The sequence below is a fragment of the Balaenoptera acutorostrata genome, chromosome 5 (assembly GCF_949987535.1).
Source record: "Balaenoptera acutorostrata chromosome 5, mBalAcu1.1, whole genome shotgun sequence".
NCBI lineage: Eukaryota > Metazoa > Chordata > Mammalia > Artiodactyla > Balaenopteridae > Balaenoptera > Balaenoptera acutorostrata.
In genome coordinates, this window is record NC_080068.1 from 125,514,280 (window position 1) to 125,534,952 (window position 20,673).

The following is a 20,673-nucleotide window of genomic DNA, read 5'->3' on the forward strand; positions in this document are numbered from 1 at the left end:
CAGTGCGGCCAAAAAAAAAAAAGCCAGCTCAAGTGTTCTGTACTGCGCTGTACATGGTGAGTGGAATGCAGGGAGGGAGCGGAATCGCAGGGAGATTGTCGATTCCTTGGGTGAGGGCTTTGGAGGAGACCTTTCCTATTCATCACTCCTCTGTTCATGTTCCACAAGATAGTGGAAAGCGACTGAGAAGAGCCCTGAGAGGAAGTTGGCTGGAGAAACTGGGTTTGAGGCTACCCTGAGCTTGCCTGTTTTACTGCAGTTCTGAGTTGAAGCCTATAAAGGTGTGTTGGTTCTGGCCCCAGGCCCCAACATTATAAAGAATACTTTCTTTTAGTGTTTTAGTTATTTTTTCTTTCACCTGGGTACAGCTTCTAATTTAGAGTCTCACTAGGAACTATGTCCAGTTTCATGCCTTTTGTGGACCCTAACTCTTTATTCTCCTTCCGCAAGTTTATTGCTATTTGGGCTCATCTGGAGTCTGAAACCTTTTGAGTTTCTGTTTAATTTCCGTTAGGGTTTTTTTTTTTTTTTTTTCAACTTAAAAAAATCTTGATGTCTCCAAATAGTGTTGTCTTATGTGCCCCATACTCTTAAGTTGACAGTTATTAGCATCCATGTTAAATAAAGACATATAGTTAGTTTTATCAATGTTTGAATGGCTCTTAGGGAATAACTAATAATTATGTATTTTTCTTAGGACAAATAGAATAGTTACTGTGCCATGGTCAGTATCACAAAATTATGTAGAAGTTAGATTGAATTTACTTAAATTTTGTGCACCATATAAGCTGACATGTTAAATTTGAGACATCATATATTAAAACCGTATATGTTAATAAATTTTTTTTGAGTTGGGCTTGTATCAGATTAATGTCTTGACATGAAAATATTCTATAACATGTGGCTAAAAGTAAAAAATGACAATATATATAACAAATAATAGCAAAACCTTTAGTATTTGGAATCTAAGAAGACCTAGAGAAATTTAGAAGGAAAAGAATGCTTTTACACTTCCAAGAAGTTTACTTAATAATAGAACATTTTGTTGTTGTGTCAGTTTAATTTTTATTTGTGTATTTCAGCTGAGAGAGATCAGTTATTTTTTCCTTCTTTTAAATCTCTTTTGAATGAAATTTAATTGGGGTTGAAATAAATATTACAATTTCATGTCTATAATACTTCAAAAATATTTGTAAATGTTTTACTATTGCAACAATAACTCAAATGTATATTAAGCACCTCTGTATGTCTGGCACTATACATGGTAAACAAAGTGCATTAGATGGTCTCCTTGCTATCTGCCAACTCATGATTTAGTAAGAAAGACATTTGACTAAGCAAGTGATATAATGAAATGGATAGCATTTAGAACCTTGATGATTAATTGTATGTGAGAAATGAGAAAGAAGTCAAAGGTGATTAAAATTTTTACTTTTAATGACTGGCAGAGGGAAATACCTCAACTCTAGGAAGAGTTAGCATGTGAGGAGGAAAAGTAGGTTGGAGGTGGGAGAGCAGGTACCAGATTGGGATTTAGATACCTGGAGTTTGAAATGCCTTTAGAACAATATGGCAGAAATGTCCAAAAGGGTGTTGATTACGAGTTTGTAGCTCAAGAGAAAGGTCATTTCTAGAGATTAAAACATGGAAGTTGAGACCTCGTGTTTAAGATTGTGCACAGTAGTCAGTAAAGGAGATTGAGAGTCATGAGGGTGGTCAGTAATAATATAAGGGATTTTTCTGGGGGGCTGTGCACAAGCAAACTTTATAGCTAGCTTAACTGTAGTCAGCTTGGTGCCCACAGTGTAAGTTCTGAAGAAATGTGTCATTTTCTTTTCTTGAATAAATGAATTGTTGGGAAGGTTTGTATTATACATTTTGAGAAAACAGCTTGAATTCTGTTCCCTTCTCTGCCAGACCCTCTCACTTTTTAGGGGTTTTTACTTGCCCACGGCATTTCTTGCCTAGTACTTAATGCCTGTTTTCAAACTCTGAAGTGCTTTCCCAAAATGGCCTTCTCTGTGTGCTGATGCTGTACTTTTTATTAATTTTCAAGATCCTTTACTCACATTGCATATATATAATTCTATCTCATGTGACTTTGGGTTTTTATGAGCTTATTCCATAACATTTAACCATAGTTAACGCTTGGGTTAACTTGCCTTCCCTAGACATTCTGGAACTTATAAAACCTTGATTTGAATTGTAATAGCCAAAAGCAACAGGCAGGTGTCAGACACATTTAAAAAGCCCTTGAGAAGACTGGAAAAAACCCAGTAGTGATTAAAGGGGCAAAATTGCAAGAGCATGAGCTATAAATATTGTACTCAAATTTGTGACTGATACGGTGTAAAATACTGAAACACAGTAAAAGATAAGTCAGGTTTAGTTTTCACTAGATTTAACAGAACAGTTGGACAAATTTTTACATGTTTTTATGTTATTTTTGTTGTCTTATAAACTTGAACACTTGAGATCTTGGTCATGGAAAAATTAAAAATAACACTACCCCAAAACAAGCCAATTTATGGTACTTAACTTACTTTTGGTGGTTTTCTTGGTCACACTTATCAATGAAGCACTTACCTAGGCAGGCGAAATGTGGCAGGACTAACATAACATAGTTATTTTGGTAAGTAAAATTAGAAGAGAAATGACCTTATCAGGTTTCATCAACCTTATCTATTCTAGGGATTCATGTATTATTTTTTAAAAGAGTTAAATAACTTAAGAGCAAATGTGGGATTCATAGACCGTACTGTATGTACCTAACCCTTATAATTAGATATTAATGGTCTCTTGTCTGTAATGGTTATCAATAAAATCCTTATTTTCAAATTAACCCATGCTAGCAGCCATTTATTGAGAGTTAGAATTTGCCCTTGCCACTTGATCTCTTCCCACAATACCTTTGAATTTGAATTGTTGGTACCATGTACAATCTTAAGTGGACATTTCCTTTTTTTTTTTTTTTTCTAATTTTATTTTTTTTTTAGAACTTGGAAAACAGAGGACATCATAGTTTTTAGAAAAGGTAGTCTGGGAACTCAAATCCTGTATTCTTGTCATCATTTCTGTCATTTAACTTTTCTGGGACTTCTGGCATTTCACTTAACTTCTTTGGGCTTTGTTTTCCTCAGGTGTTAAGTGAGATAGGTTAGAGTAAATGATTCTTCTAAAACCCTTCCACGAATAACATTCTATGAGTAGCTCACATAACGCTTATATTCGAATCTGTTGCTTATCTTTTTTGCCTGTTGGTGGCTAAACTATTCACCTCAGAGGAGTGTTGTAAGCAGTAAGGAGATAATACATATCAAGTGTTTAGCAAGATTTCATAAAATTAGCTGATGCTAGTTGCTGTTTTCCTCTGATTTTAAGAATTGGATTATATTTGACCTCAAATAGAACAAAAAAGTATGGCAGCACAGCTTATGATCCCTTAAGTTTTCTGTTAGTGTTAGAATAAAATGTAGTATATATCTTTGAAAGTGATTTTAATCTTTTGTAACTTGTACCAGAATACAGTGATTTTTGGCAATTTGAACTTCAAACTCAAAATAACCTTCCTTGGGGATGATATTGCCTAGACTTCATATGGAATTCTGGATTTATGTAACATATCAGTTCAGCTACTGGGGTTGCATTTTTAAGCCAGTCATCCAGGTAGGATTCCTCAGCATGCAATTCTGTACAAAATTACATGTTCTCTAGAGGCCTTACAGTACTTTTCATTACTGCTATGACTTGTTAGTAATACTTGACTTGAATTATTCTAACCCAGATTTTCTTCACAGCGCTAACTTCTTAAGTTAGATTTTCAAATCTGTTTGATTTTTTTTTTTCTTTTCTTTTGTTTTTGGAGAAAAAGCACTGTTTTGTTATCCACGGGTTTTTCGATACGTAGCCCACCTCTACGTAGTAGTAGAATGGCCCTTCATTGTTTAAGGCTGTAGGCCATATTTTCACATTTTCAACACAATATTGTCGGTTTGCCTATACATCAGATTTTAAAAACATGTTAATCTTTCTGTTGTCTTTAGCAGCATATTGTGTTCTTAGATCATGAGATGATGATCATAATCTTGTACTTTCCAACATCGATATTCAAGTCATCTTTTTTAGAGTCAGCTCTGTGGAGAACAGTAATCATTTTTCCGGATTCTCTAACCACTTTCCTTCAGTTAAGCCAGATAATTAGAAGGCAGTATATATGTATTAAGTATATTGCCTGCTTAAGGAAATGTCTTCATTGGCTTACTATTTTTATGTTACACCATTGACTTTTATGGAGAGTTGCTAGAAGAACAGTAACAGTAATACAGAGTTTGCATGATAATAAAGTAACAGTGACACCAGCAGTTTCCTTTCTGATTTTTATTAGGTCACATTTGCCTAAGTAGTCACCGTAAACTGAATGAAATTCTGCGTAAAATTTTCTTATCCCTTCCTCACCCCCCCAACCCCTCCCCAACAAAAATCCATTCTCCTGATTATCTAAAGCTTGTTTTATTGAATGGGCCCGAATTGTTTTGTTGTTTACTTTCTTAACTCTTTGTTCATAGTCCCTTTTGGGTAAAAGTATAATTTATGTTATATATTATAAATGGGCAGACCTTGTTTTGCCCTGTAGTGCAGGGCTCTAAAAATGGTCATGCAAGTTGAAACCATGCAAAATGATCTTAATACCCAATGGGGAAAATTACAACTGTTCCATGACCTTTGAAAATTTGGCAGAACATTAGGAGCTCTCTACTCTTGGTTGTAAGTGTACAAGGCAGTGGATTTTGGCTGTATAATAACTTTCTTGCTGGTCTTCCTGCTGCCAAACTGTCTCTGTAGTCCAGCCCTTCATATTTTATAAGGACCCTACAATTTATTTACCCATTTTTATGTTAATGAATTTTTAGATTTAATTAATGTTTAGATTCCAGGTTTAATTTTTTTGTTGCTGTAAAGAATGCTTCAGTAGTATTCTTGTACATATCTTCGTGTGTGTCTGTACAAGAGTTTCTCTAGGGTATACATACCTGGAAATAGAAGTTTGTCATTGGGCATGAACAACTTAAACATTACTAGCTATTTTTAAATTGCTTTTTTTTTTTTAATGGTCATTGTTTTTTTCATTAATAATTTGATCAATTCTCTCAATGTTTTGAAGTCCAGGTTTTTCACTCAGCAATTGTGTCATTGATATTTTTGGTGACTTTTGATCTCATTGTCAGAAATGAACTATTTCAAATTGTATGAGATTAGATCAGGGGTCAGCAAACTGCAGTTTTGGGGCCAAATCCAACTTACAGTTTATTTTAGTTTAGCCCTCTGGTTAAGAATGAACTTTACATTTCCAATGGGATGTTTAAAAGAAGAAGAATATGTGACACAGGCTGTATGAGTCCCAGAGTGCCTGAAATATTTACTCTCTGGCCCTTTACATTTTATCTTCCTCAATCCCACAACACTTGGGAAAATGCCTCCAGGTTTATTTATCTTACTGATAGTTGTGAGTATAAATTTTGTGTTTCTGTTGTATAGTCTAACCTGTGTCTAAAAACAAGTTTGTAAAATTGGTTTGGTATTAAGCTGTTGCTATTTCTTTATCCTTTAAAAAGTGAGAATGTTGTGCCTCGGCATTACTAATATTTCATTGTTTGTCTTTATTCAAGTTAAAGCTATTTGGGATTGTATTATTTAAGAAATTAAGATAATTAAATCATTGGTGATAAGGTCTCTCTGTAGTTATCTTTGGGGAATTAGCTTCAAAACAATTCTGTTGTGTAAATATGATTGCTTGGAGACATTTAAGTATCGATGTACAAACAGTTGACATACTAATTGTAAATAATATTTAGTCATCAAAAACACTGTCCAAAGCAAGTTTTCTTAATAACTTTGTTTGCTTACAGATAATTTATGCATTCCTTGGTTGTTGGTAAATTTCAGTCAGATGTAGGAGTACCTTTAAATGTTAGTTATGCTTTTCATGCATCTGCCCCCTAATTAGCCTCAAATATTAATTTTTTTACAGTATGTATAATTTATTACTCTGAAATAATTTTGAAAAGATTATTTTTAAAGAGAAGAGGAAAACACACATAAGAAATAGATGAGAGTTTTCTTTTGGGGGGAGAAGGGAACGTTATAATTAACCTTGTTAATGTTATGTAAAATTTACTAATGCATCAACTTAGAGTACTCAAAGAATCAGGGAGAAAGATAAAATTGCGCCTCTCATTACTTGAGGATTTCTGTATTGATGCTATCAGATAACTCAGCTGAACATGACGAATGGCAGTATCTTTGGAGCAGCTGGATTTTGTCAGCCTGAACTCTGAGTTATTCTTCCTATCCTTTTCTTACTCTTATCCTTGACTGTTCTACCCTGATTCCCATATGTTCTAATCTATTTAATTGTTACCATATTATCAAATTTCAATATCTTTGAAACACCATTGTAGAGGTAGTATAAAAAATATTAAAAGATTATCTTCCTTTCCTCAGGCGTGTTTGTAATTTGAAAGACTTTTTTTATGCCCGTAATTTTTGTTCATTTGTCCCATCTATTCTTTTTTCCCCCCTTTTCCTGCCTTCTTTTGGATTAGTCGAGTATATTTTGGTATTCTAGTTTATCTCCCCTATTTTCTTGATAGCTAAACCTCTTGGTTTTTCTTTTTAAAAAAACATTTGCTCTAGGATTTATAGTATACACACTTAATTTACAATTTACCTTCAAATAATACTATACCACTTTATGTATAAGATTCTTAAAGCAATTTACATACCTTTGGATGGAGAATTTAGAAACTAAGTTCTGAGTGTTACCTCATCGTGAGCCCCCCTCTGTGGGGAAGGTCTCCTTACCCCTCTTGATCTCTGACATCTCATGCTAGGTGGCTGCCACCACAAACCCCGGTACTGATGTCCCCTCGTCCTTCTGTGCTGTCCCCATCTCTACCACCCCATGGCTCCCAAGCTCTACACTGCCTTTTCTCTGTCCCTTGTGGTGTTGTGCTTCTCACCCTACACCTAGTTATTCCCAGCATGTTGCCCTGAAACCTTTTTTTGTCCATGGGCTTCCAGAAATTCTCTTTCCATGTTCTGTTATATCTGACCGTTTCCTTTATGTTAGCTTCTAGTTTTCTATCCTAGTTTATTAACTCCCTCCTTCCATTCTAAATGACCTGACATAGTTGTGATCTCATTGCTGTTCAGGATTATTCCTTGATTCCTTTACCTGGAAGGAATCTTGGTTTTATTTTTGCTTCTCTTCGTGGCATTCTCTATATAGTTGTGATATTTTTTTCTCACTGTATTTTTATTTTTTAAGAATATAATTATTGTTATATTTTAAGAATAAGATTATTTTAGTAATCTCTTAAACCATAAACTCATTATAGACACTTAATAAATATTCCTTGAATGAATAAATGAATGATTCAGTGCCTCTGTATGTCAGCAAAGAAATTAAGGTGCTAGATATTTGTTTCTGATCTTCCCTGCCTTTGATTTTGTGTGGATCTTTAATTTACTCACAGATGGAAAGTCATCATAGTAGCTCTGCGTCTCTTTGTCATTTTACATAACTGAATTAATATATATATAAATTGCTTAGAACAGTTCATGGCACATAGGAAATATTCAATAAATGTTAGCACTTATGTTTATGAGTACAAAGTTTTTAATTTTAATCATCTTGGATGAAATATTTTTAATGAGATACATATTTCTGAGAGTTGCTACACTGAATATATTGAGCATCCTTTTTTCCTTCATGAATTAAGTCATTGTGAACATCAGAAATAGTATAAGTCAAATTTGAATTAGTATTCCTTACCTCTTTTTTTTTTTTTTAATTTATTTATTTATTTATTCTTGGCTGTGTTGGGTCTTCGTTTCTGTGAGGGCTTTCTCTAGTTGCAGCAAGCGGGGGCCACTCTTCATCGCGGTGTGCGGGCCTCTCACTGTCGTGGCCTCTCTTGTTGCGGAGCACAGGCTCCAGATGCGCAGGCTCAGTAGTTGTGGCTCACGGGTCTAGTTGCTCCGTGGCATGTGGGATCTTCCCAGACCAGGGCTCGAACCCGTGTCCCCTGCATTAGCAGGCAGATTCTCAACCACTGCGCCACCAGGGAAGCCCCAGTATTCCTTACCTCTTATTATCTCTTTCACATCTTGCTACTCACAACAAATTAAGTTGATTTTATCTTTTTAAATAGTTCATGTGGCTCTCTTCTCATTTCCATTCCATTGTTTTACCTTAAGCCTGTGCCTCATCTTTTCTCACCTATGCTGTTGTAAGAATTTCATAACTGCCATTCTGGTCTCATATGTTACTCCAAACCATCCTTTATATTGTGTCTAGAATCATCTTTCCCTTATACACCTGTTATCAGTTAACTCCCCTAAGACTCTTCCCATTGCTTACAGGATAAAGTTTAAACTTGTTTTTGACATGCTCCTGCCTCCCACTTTAAGTAGCCTTACTGTCGCTGCATTCTCTCTGCCCCCTAAGCTCCACCTGTTATAAATTCTTAGATCAGTTCAAACTCGTTTGTTAGTCTTGTATATAACTGAAAAAGCCAATGAACTCTAAGTTAAAATCTTAAGAGCTCTTCTACCATTAAAGTGCATATCAACACCTGTTTTAGCTCATCAGAGACCTTTTTGATTTATTTCTGGGTCTTGATGTATTTCATATTTTTGAGGGTGGTAAATCAACTGCACACTCACCTGAAGTGTTACTTTCTCTAGGAACATCCTTGACTCTAAGCAGTTGCTTTTCTATGTTTCAGTGGCACCTAAGCATCCCTCTATCCTAGTACTTGCCATGCTATATAGTATAACAATTATCTTTGTAATAAGGTATCTTATCTGAAGCTAACTGTTGCCTGTACCAATTTGTAGCATTAGTTGACATTCTGCTAGGGTTTGCCTGTGTGCTTCAATCAGTCCGATTTTTATTTAATTGGTGTATTTTGTTTCGGAAATACTCAAGCTAGTGTCTAGTTATATCCCGTAAATTGTTGGGACCCATAATTTGCCTGGGATAGAACATGAATCTTGTTCAAAATAATGTGTGTGTGTGTGTGTGTGTGTGTGTACACGCATGCGTGTGCAGAGAGAGAAGCACACACATACATGTCTAATGGGTTTGGAATTGTGTGGGGAAGGGTGTCAGTAGAAGCCAGATGCGGGGAAGAACAATGAGTGAAAGCCCATAGCCGAGAAAGACATCTGGCATTTTGTACAATAAACTTTATACCAGTATCTGAAGGGAAGAGTTGTGGTTCTCAGGACAGCATTATTATTATTATTATTATTATTATTATTATTTTATTTATTTATTTTTTAATCCCATGACTTCTTGTGATGTGATAACTAGCATGAGAAAGTAGATAGGTGTGTGGTAAGAATGAAAGCCTACCATTTCATACTATGCATAATATTTGAGGTACTTAAGAAAGAAAAATCTTACTATTCAGAAATGTTGAATGTCCAAAAAGAAGTGTATCTTTGAATCAGTGATAAGCGCTTTATTGCTGGGAGTCCAGCCACTTTTATGAGGATTCTTCTGTTGATGGCCAGTTAGTAAAAACTGGTAGATTTTATTACTAGAAGTCCACACCTTTCATTCTTGGTACCCCTTCTAAAATAGCTGGACACAGAAGAGAAAAGAGATTTCCCATCAACTGGATGAAGTGCTGAGTGGCAGATATCTGAAGGGAGATTCAGACAGAGGCTGAGTGAATAGACACTACGGAGGGTAACAAGGGTCATTGTCTTTGTCACAATGTGATACACTGACTGAGGGTTAGCTTTGTTGGTGGTCCTAAGATGTTTGTCTGCAGGAGTTATCTCCTTTGGCTGGGATAGTGGCTGAGAAGAGCTCGTTTGGCCCTGCAGATCCATAAAGTCAGCATCTACAAGGCCAAGTCAAATGAGAGGAGGGAGCTGGAGAGGAGCATTTATTTTGGAAATACTCAGGGACTGTAAGATAATGTCATTGATTACATGATTCCCATTCCGTATTCAGGGATTATCATGGAGTCGTAAAAAGAATTAGCCCTGAGGTCTTGCTTCTTGTCAGAGAGGGCCGTTGATCTAGTATTAGACTGTTCTATCTTCAATGCCTAGCACCATTCCTGATATATAGTAAAAATATGGATGGATGGGTAGACAGATGATGAATGAGATGTTAAACTATCATGTTTAGTCGCAGTCACTGTGTTGATGTGTAGTTTTTGGAATACAGAATGGCTTTAATTTTTGAGGCATAAATAACACCCAATAAAAATAAGCATGCTAGAGGAACTATTTTAATTAAAAGCTGATTTTTGTCTATTTTTTTCCTCTTTTTCTTTTATGTGTGTATCTTCTCTTTTATTGAAAGACATACATGTGTTTGGATTTATAAAGACACTGAACAGTTGTTTTCTTTTCAATCAGGGGCCTGAATTAATGAACAAATATGTTGGTGAATCTGAAAGAGCAGTTAGAGAGGTAAGAAGATTATGTCTTAGAGTGGAACTCTGCATAGGAGAACCAGGCTTCTGTCCTGTACGGTTTCCGTTTTGTTTGGGATTATAGATTTTGAAGTTTCCAAATCTAAATTCTAGTGGTATATTTTTTCTTCAGGCAAATATTATTTTTAAATGCAATTTTGGTCATCTACAATTCTTTGTTTTTGTTTTTAAACATCATAATATTTCCAGCCTTTAGTTTTACCAAATATTTTTTAACAAATGTCAGCGTTTCATTAAAAAAAATAAGGATACGTTTAAACTTAACAAAGAATGCATGATGTCAGAATGAGATTTAAATCCTTTAAACCAGGTAGCCCTTTAAATCAAATAAGCTTATTAGTATATGAAAATGTCACTGTACTCTTCTTATTTTATTTGCTTTACCTTTGACTGGTGATTTAGAAAGTGCATCCCCCTCCTCTCTCTTAAATTTTAAAGCCAGTGCCTGACTGGCCTACTGGCTACTCCATATTGCTGAAGCTGCATAACTGGGAAGTTCATGCAAAATCAAGGCACTGAAGTGGGGGTAATTATAGCAGTTTGACCGCAAGTCTCGGCTTTCCCAAGCAAAGATTGGCCTGCCTCACACAGGCACCCTGTATCCTCACAGAAGCTAAGCAAGGACAGGAACACATAAATAGCAGTGGAACGGATGGTCTCCACTTATGACATATGTGGGTATCAACCAAGAGTCTTAGAGATTAGAATACTTTGTTTTGCATCTGAGAAAAAAATTTGTTACTTTTTGTTTCTTTTTTTTTTCTTGAAATGTAGATGATGGTTATCATATAAAACATTAACTGATAATGATAGCACCATCATTGATTAAAATATGAAAAAGGTGGTGTTTATTAATATTAAGGTTTTGGTGACTGTTGTGTATTTTTATGGTCATCATACTTGGGGCCAGAAAATGGGGGCCTAGGTTACAGGTTACACACATTTGGATTTCTTTCTGCTTATGCTGAAGAAGCTTATGCTTATGCTGTTTTCTAGCCCATTTCCACATGTTTTCCCCGTGGCTGTCTGGCCAGTCTTTGATGTTGATAGTCTGATTGACTTCAGGTCTAACCTATCTATGCTTTTCCAAGTTTTAGCTGTTTTTCCATACAGTCTTCAGAGAAATGAGCAAAGTGTGTGACTTTTAGGTTTATGGGTATTTTATATGCTAAACTTTGGCTGATTTTATACATTTATGATTTTTCTTTTAAAAACGTGTTTATTTAGATAAATGTTCCAGGCATTATGCTAAGTGCTTTGCATTCTTTTTTAATTCATTTCTTAAACTTCTGAGGCAGGCATTTATCATAATCTCCATTTTAGAGATGTGGAAATCGTAGTTTAGAAAAGTAAAGTTACCCACTGAAGGTCACACAGCTACCAAGTGGTGAAGGTGGGATTTTAACTGAGATTGTTTGATAACTTAACCAAATTGTCTCCTACACACTTCTAAGAATATGTGTTGTTGTCTTGTCTCTGTTTGCAAGTAAGCACCATGGAAGAGGATACTTTTACGTCCATTATGAAGTGCGTATACATCTGTTACAGGTTGTATACAAAGTGATTGGGCTGGTTGACTGGTACATAATAGATTTGGTTCTAAATATAATTTTCAAACTAAAACTAGCTATGGAGTTTTCTGGAATTTGCTGATCTTTAGCTAATGTAGCACTCTTTCCACCAGATCTTCCGAAAAGCAAGAGCAGTGGCTCCTTCCATCATTTTCTTTGATGAACTTGATGCCTTAGCAGTTGAAAGGGGCAGGTAAGAAATATTTAATAGGACTGCTATTAAATATTAGCAATTACAGTGTAGAGGAATTAAATTATTTCATGTCATCACTTTATAGTACTTTCATGTATAATTTTTTTTTTTAAGACTGGTGTGCATTTGGGGCATTTGAGCTAATTTTTATAGTTTACTATATAAAGAGAGCCCCCTGCACTGCCTATCAAAATTTGGGTTTTTATTAACATGTGATTGAAACTGTAAATAAAGTTCAATTAAGCATAATTACGTGATAGAGTAGAACCCAATTATAATAAAAGTTGTTATTATACAGACTTTAGTATTATCTGGATTAAGTCATGTTTCCTAAAATATAGTTACAATAGGATAAAAATTAGTATTAATAGTTTTGTTTCTGAATGTCAGACAATAAAGAGGATTATTTATAATATATCAAACATATATATGTGTGTGTGTATATATATATATAAAACTGTTTTCAAGTATGATTTTGTTTTCTCTACAAAGATTTACAGGTCCTTTAAGGAATACATGCTACAAGTACTTCACGTTGGAGAGTGTTAATTTGTGTGTTTTCTTCATAGCCCTCTGATTATACATTGACTATAAAAGTTTTGCTGATGATAATTATAGTGATGGCAGAAGGCACCTTCCAAGTCTCAGTGTTAAATTTGATAAGAGGTATACTGCTCTCTTCTTTACTGGGTAGAGCTGCCTAATCAGATGAGAGTATGAACTGTCACTAGGAAACATTAGGAGGTAGCCTGCCCTGCTCTCTACCTCACCCATTTGATATTCTGTAAATACCTACCAGTCTTGTTATTTTATGAGTTGGAGTTCATGAGTCCTTTTATTACTTCTGAAGTGAGATGGAACAAAAGGTTACAAATAGCTCAAGTTCACCTTGACTGCAAGAGAAGAAAAAGAAGCCAGAGAAGTTTACTGAAGTAGGGTGATCTGCCACATTTATGTGCCATCAGAGACGTCTGTTTTTGGGGCCTAGAAAGGGACAGGGTGGGAAACATTGTTAAACATGAACCAAATGGGAGGTGGAATATGTAGCAGAGTTCTCATAAAATGCCTTTGAAAGGTAACGGTGTGAGAAGCCAGACAAGGCACTTGGTAGAAATAACCTGTTTTTGTAGGTACTTTGGCTCAGTAGGAATTTGCAAGTGTATTAAGAGATGCGAATAATTTGCAGCCTCTAGATATCATCTCCTCTAGTAGTCTTCATCATATTGTGAGCCCTTCCTCAGTGGCTCGTTCAAATAAAGTACAGGTAAATTCTGTGTAGTTTCCTTTGCATAGAGAAATTTCGGTCAAGTTAGTTGACATTTCAGAAAACAAAGATAAGGCTGAACTACCAAATGTAATGTTAATAGTCCAAAGTAGAGAGTTTTAGTTGTACTTTAGCTGCACTAAGTCTTATATAGTTTGGTTTTTATAACCATAAGAATCTCATAGAATGATATTTTGGTTGTTTTTTCCCCATAATTGTGTGATGGGCCAACATTACCTAGAAAGTTATTGTTTTATCTAGTTAGAGTGCTGTAACCTGAAAACGAAAACAAACAAAAGCTTCACACATATATTTTTGTTCTTCAGCTATTTGAATTGGACACAGTTTCTACAAAGTGAAAGCACAGCTGTTGATAGATAGCAAAAGTATGAAATTCCGAAAATACTAAACCAACTTTGTACATTGTTAAAGAAATAGAAAACATAGAAAAATTAAAAATTCCATAAGCTAGAAATTTTCTATTTAATTTTGGGCCGTAGAATATTCATTGCTTTCATTTCTTCTGTTTTTCTATGATAACATTCAGATCCAACTCATATGACTAGTCCAAAAATGTGACAGTGCCTAAGATGACTGTTTCTTCTTATCAAGATTTGGATTTCCACACTTAAGATGTTTAACAAATTGAGCCATGAATTATGATATATACTAGTCTGTACTATCCTGTGCATGTTATGTCAATTATTTTGACTACTTGAAGTTACTCAAATTAGCCATGAAACTGAGGATTGCAACCTGCACATTAAATAGAGTATAGACGTACTATTTGCTTAGCTTTAGAAATATTTGTGCTTTCAGAAAGAGAGATTTTTCATGCTTATAAAAGTGTCTACTTACAACCACTATTTTCTCCTCTTCCCTGCCCCATTTAAGTTCTTTGGGACTTGAAAAATAAGTAAGCCTGATATTTACTTCTCTTTTTCTGTATGCCCATTTAAATTATGGGTGTTCTGAATAAGATTTTTTGTCTTATTTCATATTGTGAGTTGGACGAAATGTTTTAAGATTCCCTTTGCAAAGTGCTTTAATGATTTGTAAATATTTGGGAAAATTGAAAATGCTATTAAAGTAACATAGCTCTTTGGAAAATGGATACTATGGTAGGGAGTAAGGCACTGATGTAGGGAAGAGATTTGAATTATACTGAGCTAATAATAATATTGGGTAACATTTATTTAGTGCTTATTATATTCTAGAAACTGTTTTAAGTTCTTTACAGCTGAAGAAAAAAATTCATAAAAAGGCCCCTGCATTAATGCAAAGTAGGATATTACACAGTTGGTTCTAGTATTCTGCCCTGCCTCCCAGCTAGCTTAAATTTTTACCTTTTTCAGGGTTATAGTGGGGAGGGGAGAGCACGCTGGGCAGTACATCATCAGTCACTCTTGTCTTAGGCAACACTTCTGTCCCCAGAAGTAAAGAAGGATAGGGTGATTCCCCATATACTGTATTCTCTTGGCCCGGTCTCCTCTGACTGAGGAAATGGCCACTAGACTAATCTAGAGATTCCTAGAACAACTTCCTCTGTCTAGGACGTTCCAGCTAGTCAGTGGATCTTGGAATCATCCTCACCAGCTGACATTAATGACTTTCCTTAGAGAGATGGCCTGATGCAGCATTTTACTAGGAATTGGGAGTTGTTTTTTGTTGTTATAGGACACATAGGTCATTTGTAGCTATCTTGCTTTTAAAATGAAAATTTGCTTGCATTTTGCATGCACCAAGAAAATTATCATAAGTAGTGCTTGTGTTCAGAGTGTTGATAGTATATGTTTGGCTAGTCTTCTTTAGGTCTCTTTCAAGTCTGAATATTGACACTGGGGGTGTGGGGGGTAGATTTTAAGAAACAAATTCAGATGCCTGCCATTTGGGATTCTTTATGACATTAAAAATTATACTAGAAAAACATTTTAAAATTTGAATTGGATATGAGTTGTTGGCCTATAATTTAGAAATCATATGAAGAGATGATAGGGGATTTTATTTTATTGCAGGAGCTGAAAGGAAATAAATATCATTTTTGTGAAATTTTTGCTGTTGAAAAATAAAATCAATGTAATAATTACCATCATGGTGGTGAGATCTCCTTAAGATAGGGGTTAGCATTCCTTTTCTGAAACAGTCCAGTTAGTAAATATTTTTTGCTTTTTGGGCCATACAGTTTCTACTGCAGCTATTCATCTCTGTTGCTACAGTGCAAAAGTAGCCATAGACAACATGTAATCAAATGAGAAACAGTTGGCTGGCCAGATTTAGACTGGCTATAGGTTCCTGACCTGTTTTAAGATATCATAAAGTCCCTTCAGTCCACGGCACTCTGACTTTTGAACAGGGATAATTTGGAAAAGGGGCTTGACTTCCGAAGGGAAAAGAAAATTAATCTTTTGGAAAAGTCTAATTTCAGTATTTTCTATAGCTGAACATTTTTTCCATTGTTGTGTTGCCTATCTCTAGCAGATAATAAAGTTTTATAAAATCATTTCATTATGTTAGTGATTATACATTTGTTCTTAAACTTGGAGTTGGTTTTGATTTCCTAGGATGTCAGTTTTATGGATTTTGTTTCCTACTGCGGCTTTGAAAGTCAGCCAAGAATATTTCTCAGTCCATAAAACAGTTTCACTATGCTACTCCAGCTAGCTATCAGTGATCTGTGGAAATAAAGGGCAAAGGCAACATGAGTAATGGGTATCCAAAGAATTCCCTTCACCTAATCTTCAACATTAATTATAGCCACCAGTTTCTCTACAACAAGTAGCAAATTAGACCAGTATGAGTTTCACCTCTTTCTGTTTAATGGCACTTGACTAGATCAATACATTTCTGAATACAAGGAAAGGATATATGTATACAAATAGCTGATTCACTTCATTGTTCAGCAGAAACTAACAACACTGTAAACCAGTTATACTCCAATTAAAAAAAAATAATGAATTAAATAACTTATGTGCTCCGTATTACCAACACAGAATTTTTAAACTAGAAAGACCTATATATATGTCTTATCTAATTTAACTCCCTCATTCATACATGCCAGTAATTATGAAATCCTCAAGGGAACGGTATCATCTTCATCCTCGTACCTCAGATGTCTAGCACAGCGCCTAGCAGAGAAGGCACTCTCTGCTCAAACCCGGACATTTAGTTTTTGAATAAGGGAATGAAGCCTCAGAGAAACTAGAGATTAGGTTCACTCAGCTGGTTGTTAGCAGAGTATGATTTCACCATGTTTTAGTGTCATTTGTGAACGAATTTTATTTTAAAATTAAACACTGAGACTGTCTTTTGGAATTTTGTCACCTGCATTATGTTCATAGAAGCGTCAACATCTTCATTATAAAGAATCATTTGTAAGCTTTGGAATACATTCACCTGTCAAAGAGCTCCAAAAAGAATTAAGGAAGTGCTAAGTGATGCGTTTTTCAAAAAAATTCAGTAGTTTTTGTACACACTAACTTTAAAAGTGAGTCTAGACTCACAAAACTTTGTCAGTTGTGCTAAGGGTACGGAAATGATCAATGTTCTTTTTAATGTAGCTGATAGCAACAGTATTCAAAGGATAATAGAGGATAGCAACAGTAATGAAGATCATGCTTATTAGATCAGTGACAAAACTTTTTGAAAGACTATGTACGTCCTTCGTATACTAATTAATTTTGTAGAAAGATCACCATGTTACCCTCTGCCAGAAGGCCATTCAGTCACATTTATTTTACTGTAGGGGGATCAAATTGAGTCTTTTCTCAAGTAAGCAAGCATGCAAATCACTGGGTTCCAAATCCTATGTGTCTGTAGTCACAGAGCATTATAAATCAAGAGCCTGAGTCAGTATCCACCTATCCCCCACTTCCCCCCCACTTCCCCCCCGCGCCCCCCCCAAAAAAAAGTTCATTTAGAATATACAAAAAGAGGCTAGAAAAAACAGATGAAGAGAACTTCTTTCGGTATAGATCTAAGAAACCAGGGAAGTGGAGATTTTCTTCTCACTCTATTTCATTTCTGCATCTGAGCACACAGTCTTACAGTATATTCTGTTTTTTCTGTTTTAGAAGGTTTGCCGTTTTTTATTTTTTATTTTTTTTTTATTTTTATTTAATTTTATTTATTTATTTATTTATTTTTGGCTGTGCTGGATCTTCGGTTCGTGCGAGGGCTTTCTCCAGTTGCGGCAAGTGGGGGCCACTCTTCATCGCGGTGCGGGGACCGCTCTTCATCGCGGTGCGCGGGCCTCTCACCACCGCGGCCCCTCCCGCCGCGGGGCACAGGCTCCAGACGCGCAGGCTCAGCAGCTGTGGCCCACGGGCCCAGCCGCTCCGCGGCATGTGGGATCCTCCCAGACCAGGGCTCGAACCCGTGTCTCCCGCATTAGCAGGCAGACTCTCAACCACTGCGCCACCAGGGAAGCCCGGTTTGCCGTTTTTTAAAAGGTCGTTTTTCAAGTATAAAAATATCTGAGAAAGTATAAAGGTCTTATCTGGAAATTTTTGCTGTTCAAAATAATTTGTTCCTTGAGGACCCTGAGGAGCCAAATTATCACTACATTTGAACAGCTAATGAAAATGAAAAGAATTCTCATTACCAGTGTATAGCAGTCTCCTGCTAATACATCTTGCATAAACAAAGTGTCTTTTAGTAGTTTATTTATCAGGCTCACTGTTTTGGGCATAGTTATGAAGGGCTTAAGAGGAGTAGTTTTTATCTTAGAATTATGTTGGTGGCTTTCATAGAAGAATTTAAGGAAGTTTGATACTTTCTACCATGTTTTAAGTAAAGCTAAGTAGAGAACTGGCAATGTGAATCTGCATATATCTACTGACCTGTGCTATCCTGGCTTCTGAAAATCTTCAATCATATATCACGTTCATGCTTTATTTCAGTAACGTTTATGTGCCAGACACTCCATTTTCAGTTTAATTTGTTAGGGTAACTTGTAAAAGGTTATAGAGATCTCTTCATTAAGCCAGGTATACTGGTGATAATTATAATGATAATGCTTATAACTGTTATCTATTGACATTTCCTTTGTGCTAAGTATCAGGCTAGATCCTTTATACATTTTATTTAATTTTGAGGGTGGTATGAGTCTTTCCATGTTTGATTGAGAAAACTGAGTCTCAGAGAGGTTAAGTAACTCTTCCACAAGATTACACACAAAAAAAATGGTAAGGCTTACTAATTGAACCCAAGCTTACTGATTATCAAAGCTCTTTCCTAAACTCAAAGCAAGCTTCCCAATGAGTACTAATCAATGAAGATTTTACTGGAATGATTTTAAAACCTTTATGTTGTATAATCATATATTATAATTACTATAGAACTTTAGTTTTCATTGTCACCATTTCTAGATCTATGGTACTTAAGAAAATGACACATGTTTAGAAGCATTTTCTCTGCTTTAATTTTTAGCTTGAATAAGTTTGAACTTGCATGAATTAATTTTCCTTATTTTTCTTTTGTTGGATTATGTTTATAACAATAACCTGGGGACATCCAGGATTGTGAAAAAAATCCCTTCAAAAAATTGCTTTTGGCAGAGGGTAAATTGAACTGTGAGTTTAAGAATCACTTGTTTCTCTAATACTGTGTTTGAGTCAAAACTATACAAATGTAGTGAGTGTTGCCTATGTTAGCTTGGAATTTTTACTGGGAAATCATGGCATGATGGAAAAATACATACTTTTATGTCATTTTCTGTGTTAACACTTTATACAAAGCTTCAGTTATTCAGAGCACATGCAGCTTACACAGCTCTAGGGCAGCATGTGAAGATAACTCATTATATATGTCTGTCTGCTTTTATAGGGTATGTTGTTAATCTAAAATAATTTATTTACTATTAGGTTCAAGCTGAATATAGATCATAATCTGACAGCATAGTTTATCGTGAAGTGGTCAGCTAGAATATTCAAGGCATTATTGATTCTTGACATGCATCAAATGATTTTTGCTTTCACTTTCTGAGTTTCTTGGCATATATTTCTGAATATTAATTACTAAGCCATAAAAAAGAATGGAATAATGTCATTTGCAGCAACATGGATGGACCTAGAGATTTATCATACTAAGTGAAGTAAGTCAGAGAAAGACAAATATCATATGATATTGCTTATATGTGGAATCTAAAAAAAAAAAAAGATACAAATGAACTTATATACAAAACAGAAATAGACCCACAGACATAGAAAATGAACTTATGGTTACCAAAGGGGAAAGGGAGGGGAGGGAGTTTGGGATTAACATATACACACTACTATATATGGAATAGATAACCAACAAGGACCTACTGTATAACACAGAGAACTATACTCAATATTTTTGGAATAACCTATAAAGGAAAAGAATCTGAAAAAGAATGTTACACATATAAATAATAAATAATACAAAATATATAAGTATATATATAAAACTGAATCACTCTGGTGTATACCTGAAACTAACACAACATTGTAAATCAGTTATACATGAATTAAAAATTTTAAAAAACCAAAAAATACCCCAGAACTAGTCTTCCATGTGATTTTATTTTTCATGGATTATAACTTGCTTAAGTATTTGTTCTCTTGCTGGACTTTTTAAATATATAAAAATTGTCTCTCCTTTAAATTTTTTTTTTTATTTTAAAGAAGTGTCTATCAAGGAGCCAGAACTGTAATTATTGTTCCCATAGTGTTATCATCTTCAAGGTATTTGATCAGAATATAATTCATATTCTTCCTGAACTTTAGAAAAACAGGGAAAATAAAAAATAAATATTGTATCTGTTTCCTCCTGCCCCAAACTCATTTTCCTTTAGGTGGTTATACTCACTGCTTCAAGGAAAACCAGCTCCTTCACAAGTATGTAGGTTTCCTAATCATGGCAATTCATTTTAAAAGAAATTCACATTGGGCTTGTCAGGATCAGGTAAAGAAAGAAAAAGCAAACTAGGACCTGGAACACTTGTATGTATTCTTAACATTTTCAGTGAGTGAACAGTATCTATGCAAACAGATGGCCTCATAAAATCTACAGTTTCTCTCATTAGGGAAGTTGATACTTAGGACTCAGAAGTATCATGTTTGTAACTCTTTTAATTTTAACCACTGTACAGAAATCATTTTGCAA

At 35.1% G+C, this 20,673-nt stretch overlaps 1 protein-coding gene across 4 annotated transcripts in view; it reads left to right on the plus strand.

Moving 5' to 3' along the window:
- The window catches only part of AFG2A (AFG2 AAA ATPase homolog A), a 331,389-nt gene that overhangs the window by 80,303 nt on the left and 230,413 nt on the right, over window positions 1-20,673 (plus strand). For all 4 annotated transcript variants that reach the window (XM_057546786.1, XM_057546785.1, XM_007172386.2 and 1 more), the window contains exons 12-13: window positions 10,444-10,497; window positions 12,205-12,284. In XM_057546786.1, the coding sequence (XP_057402769.1) occupies window positions 10,444-10,497; window positions 12,205-12,284 (134 nt within the window). The remainder of the gene's footprint in view (window positions 1-10,443; window positions 10,498-12,204; window positions 12,285-20,673) is intronic.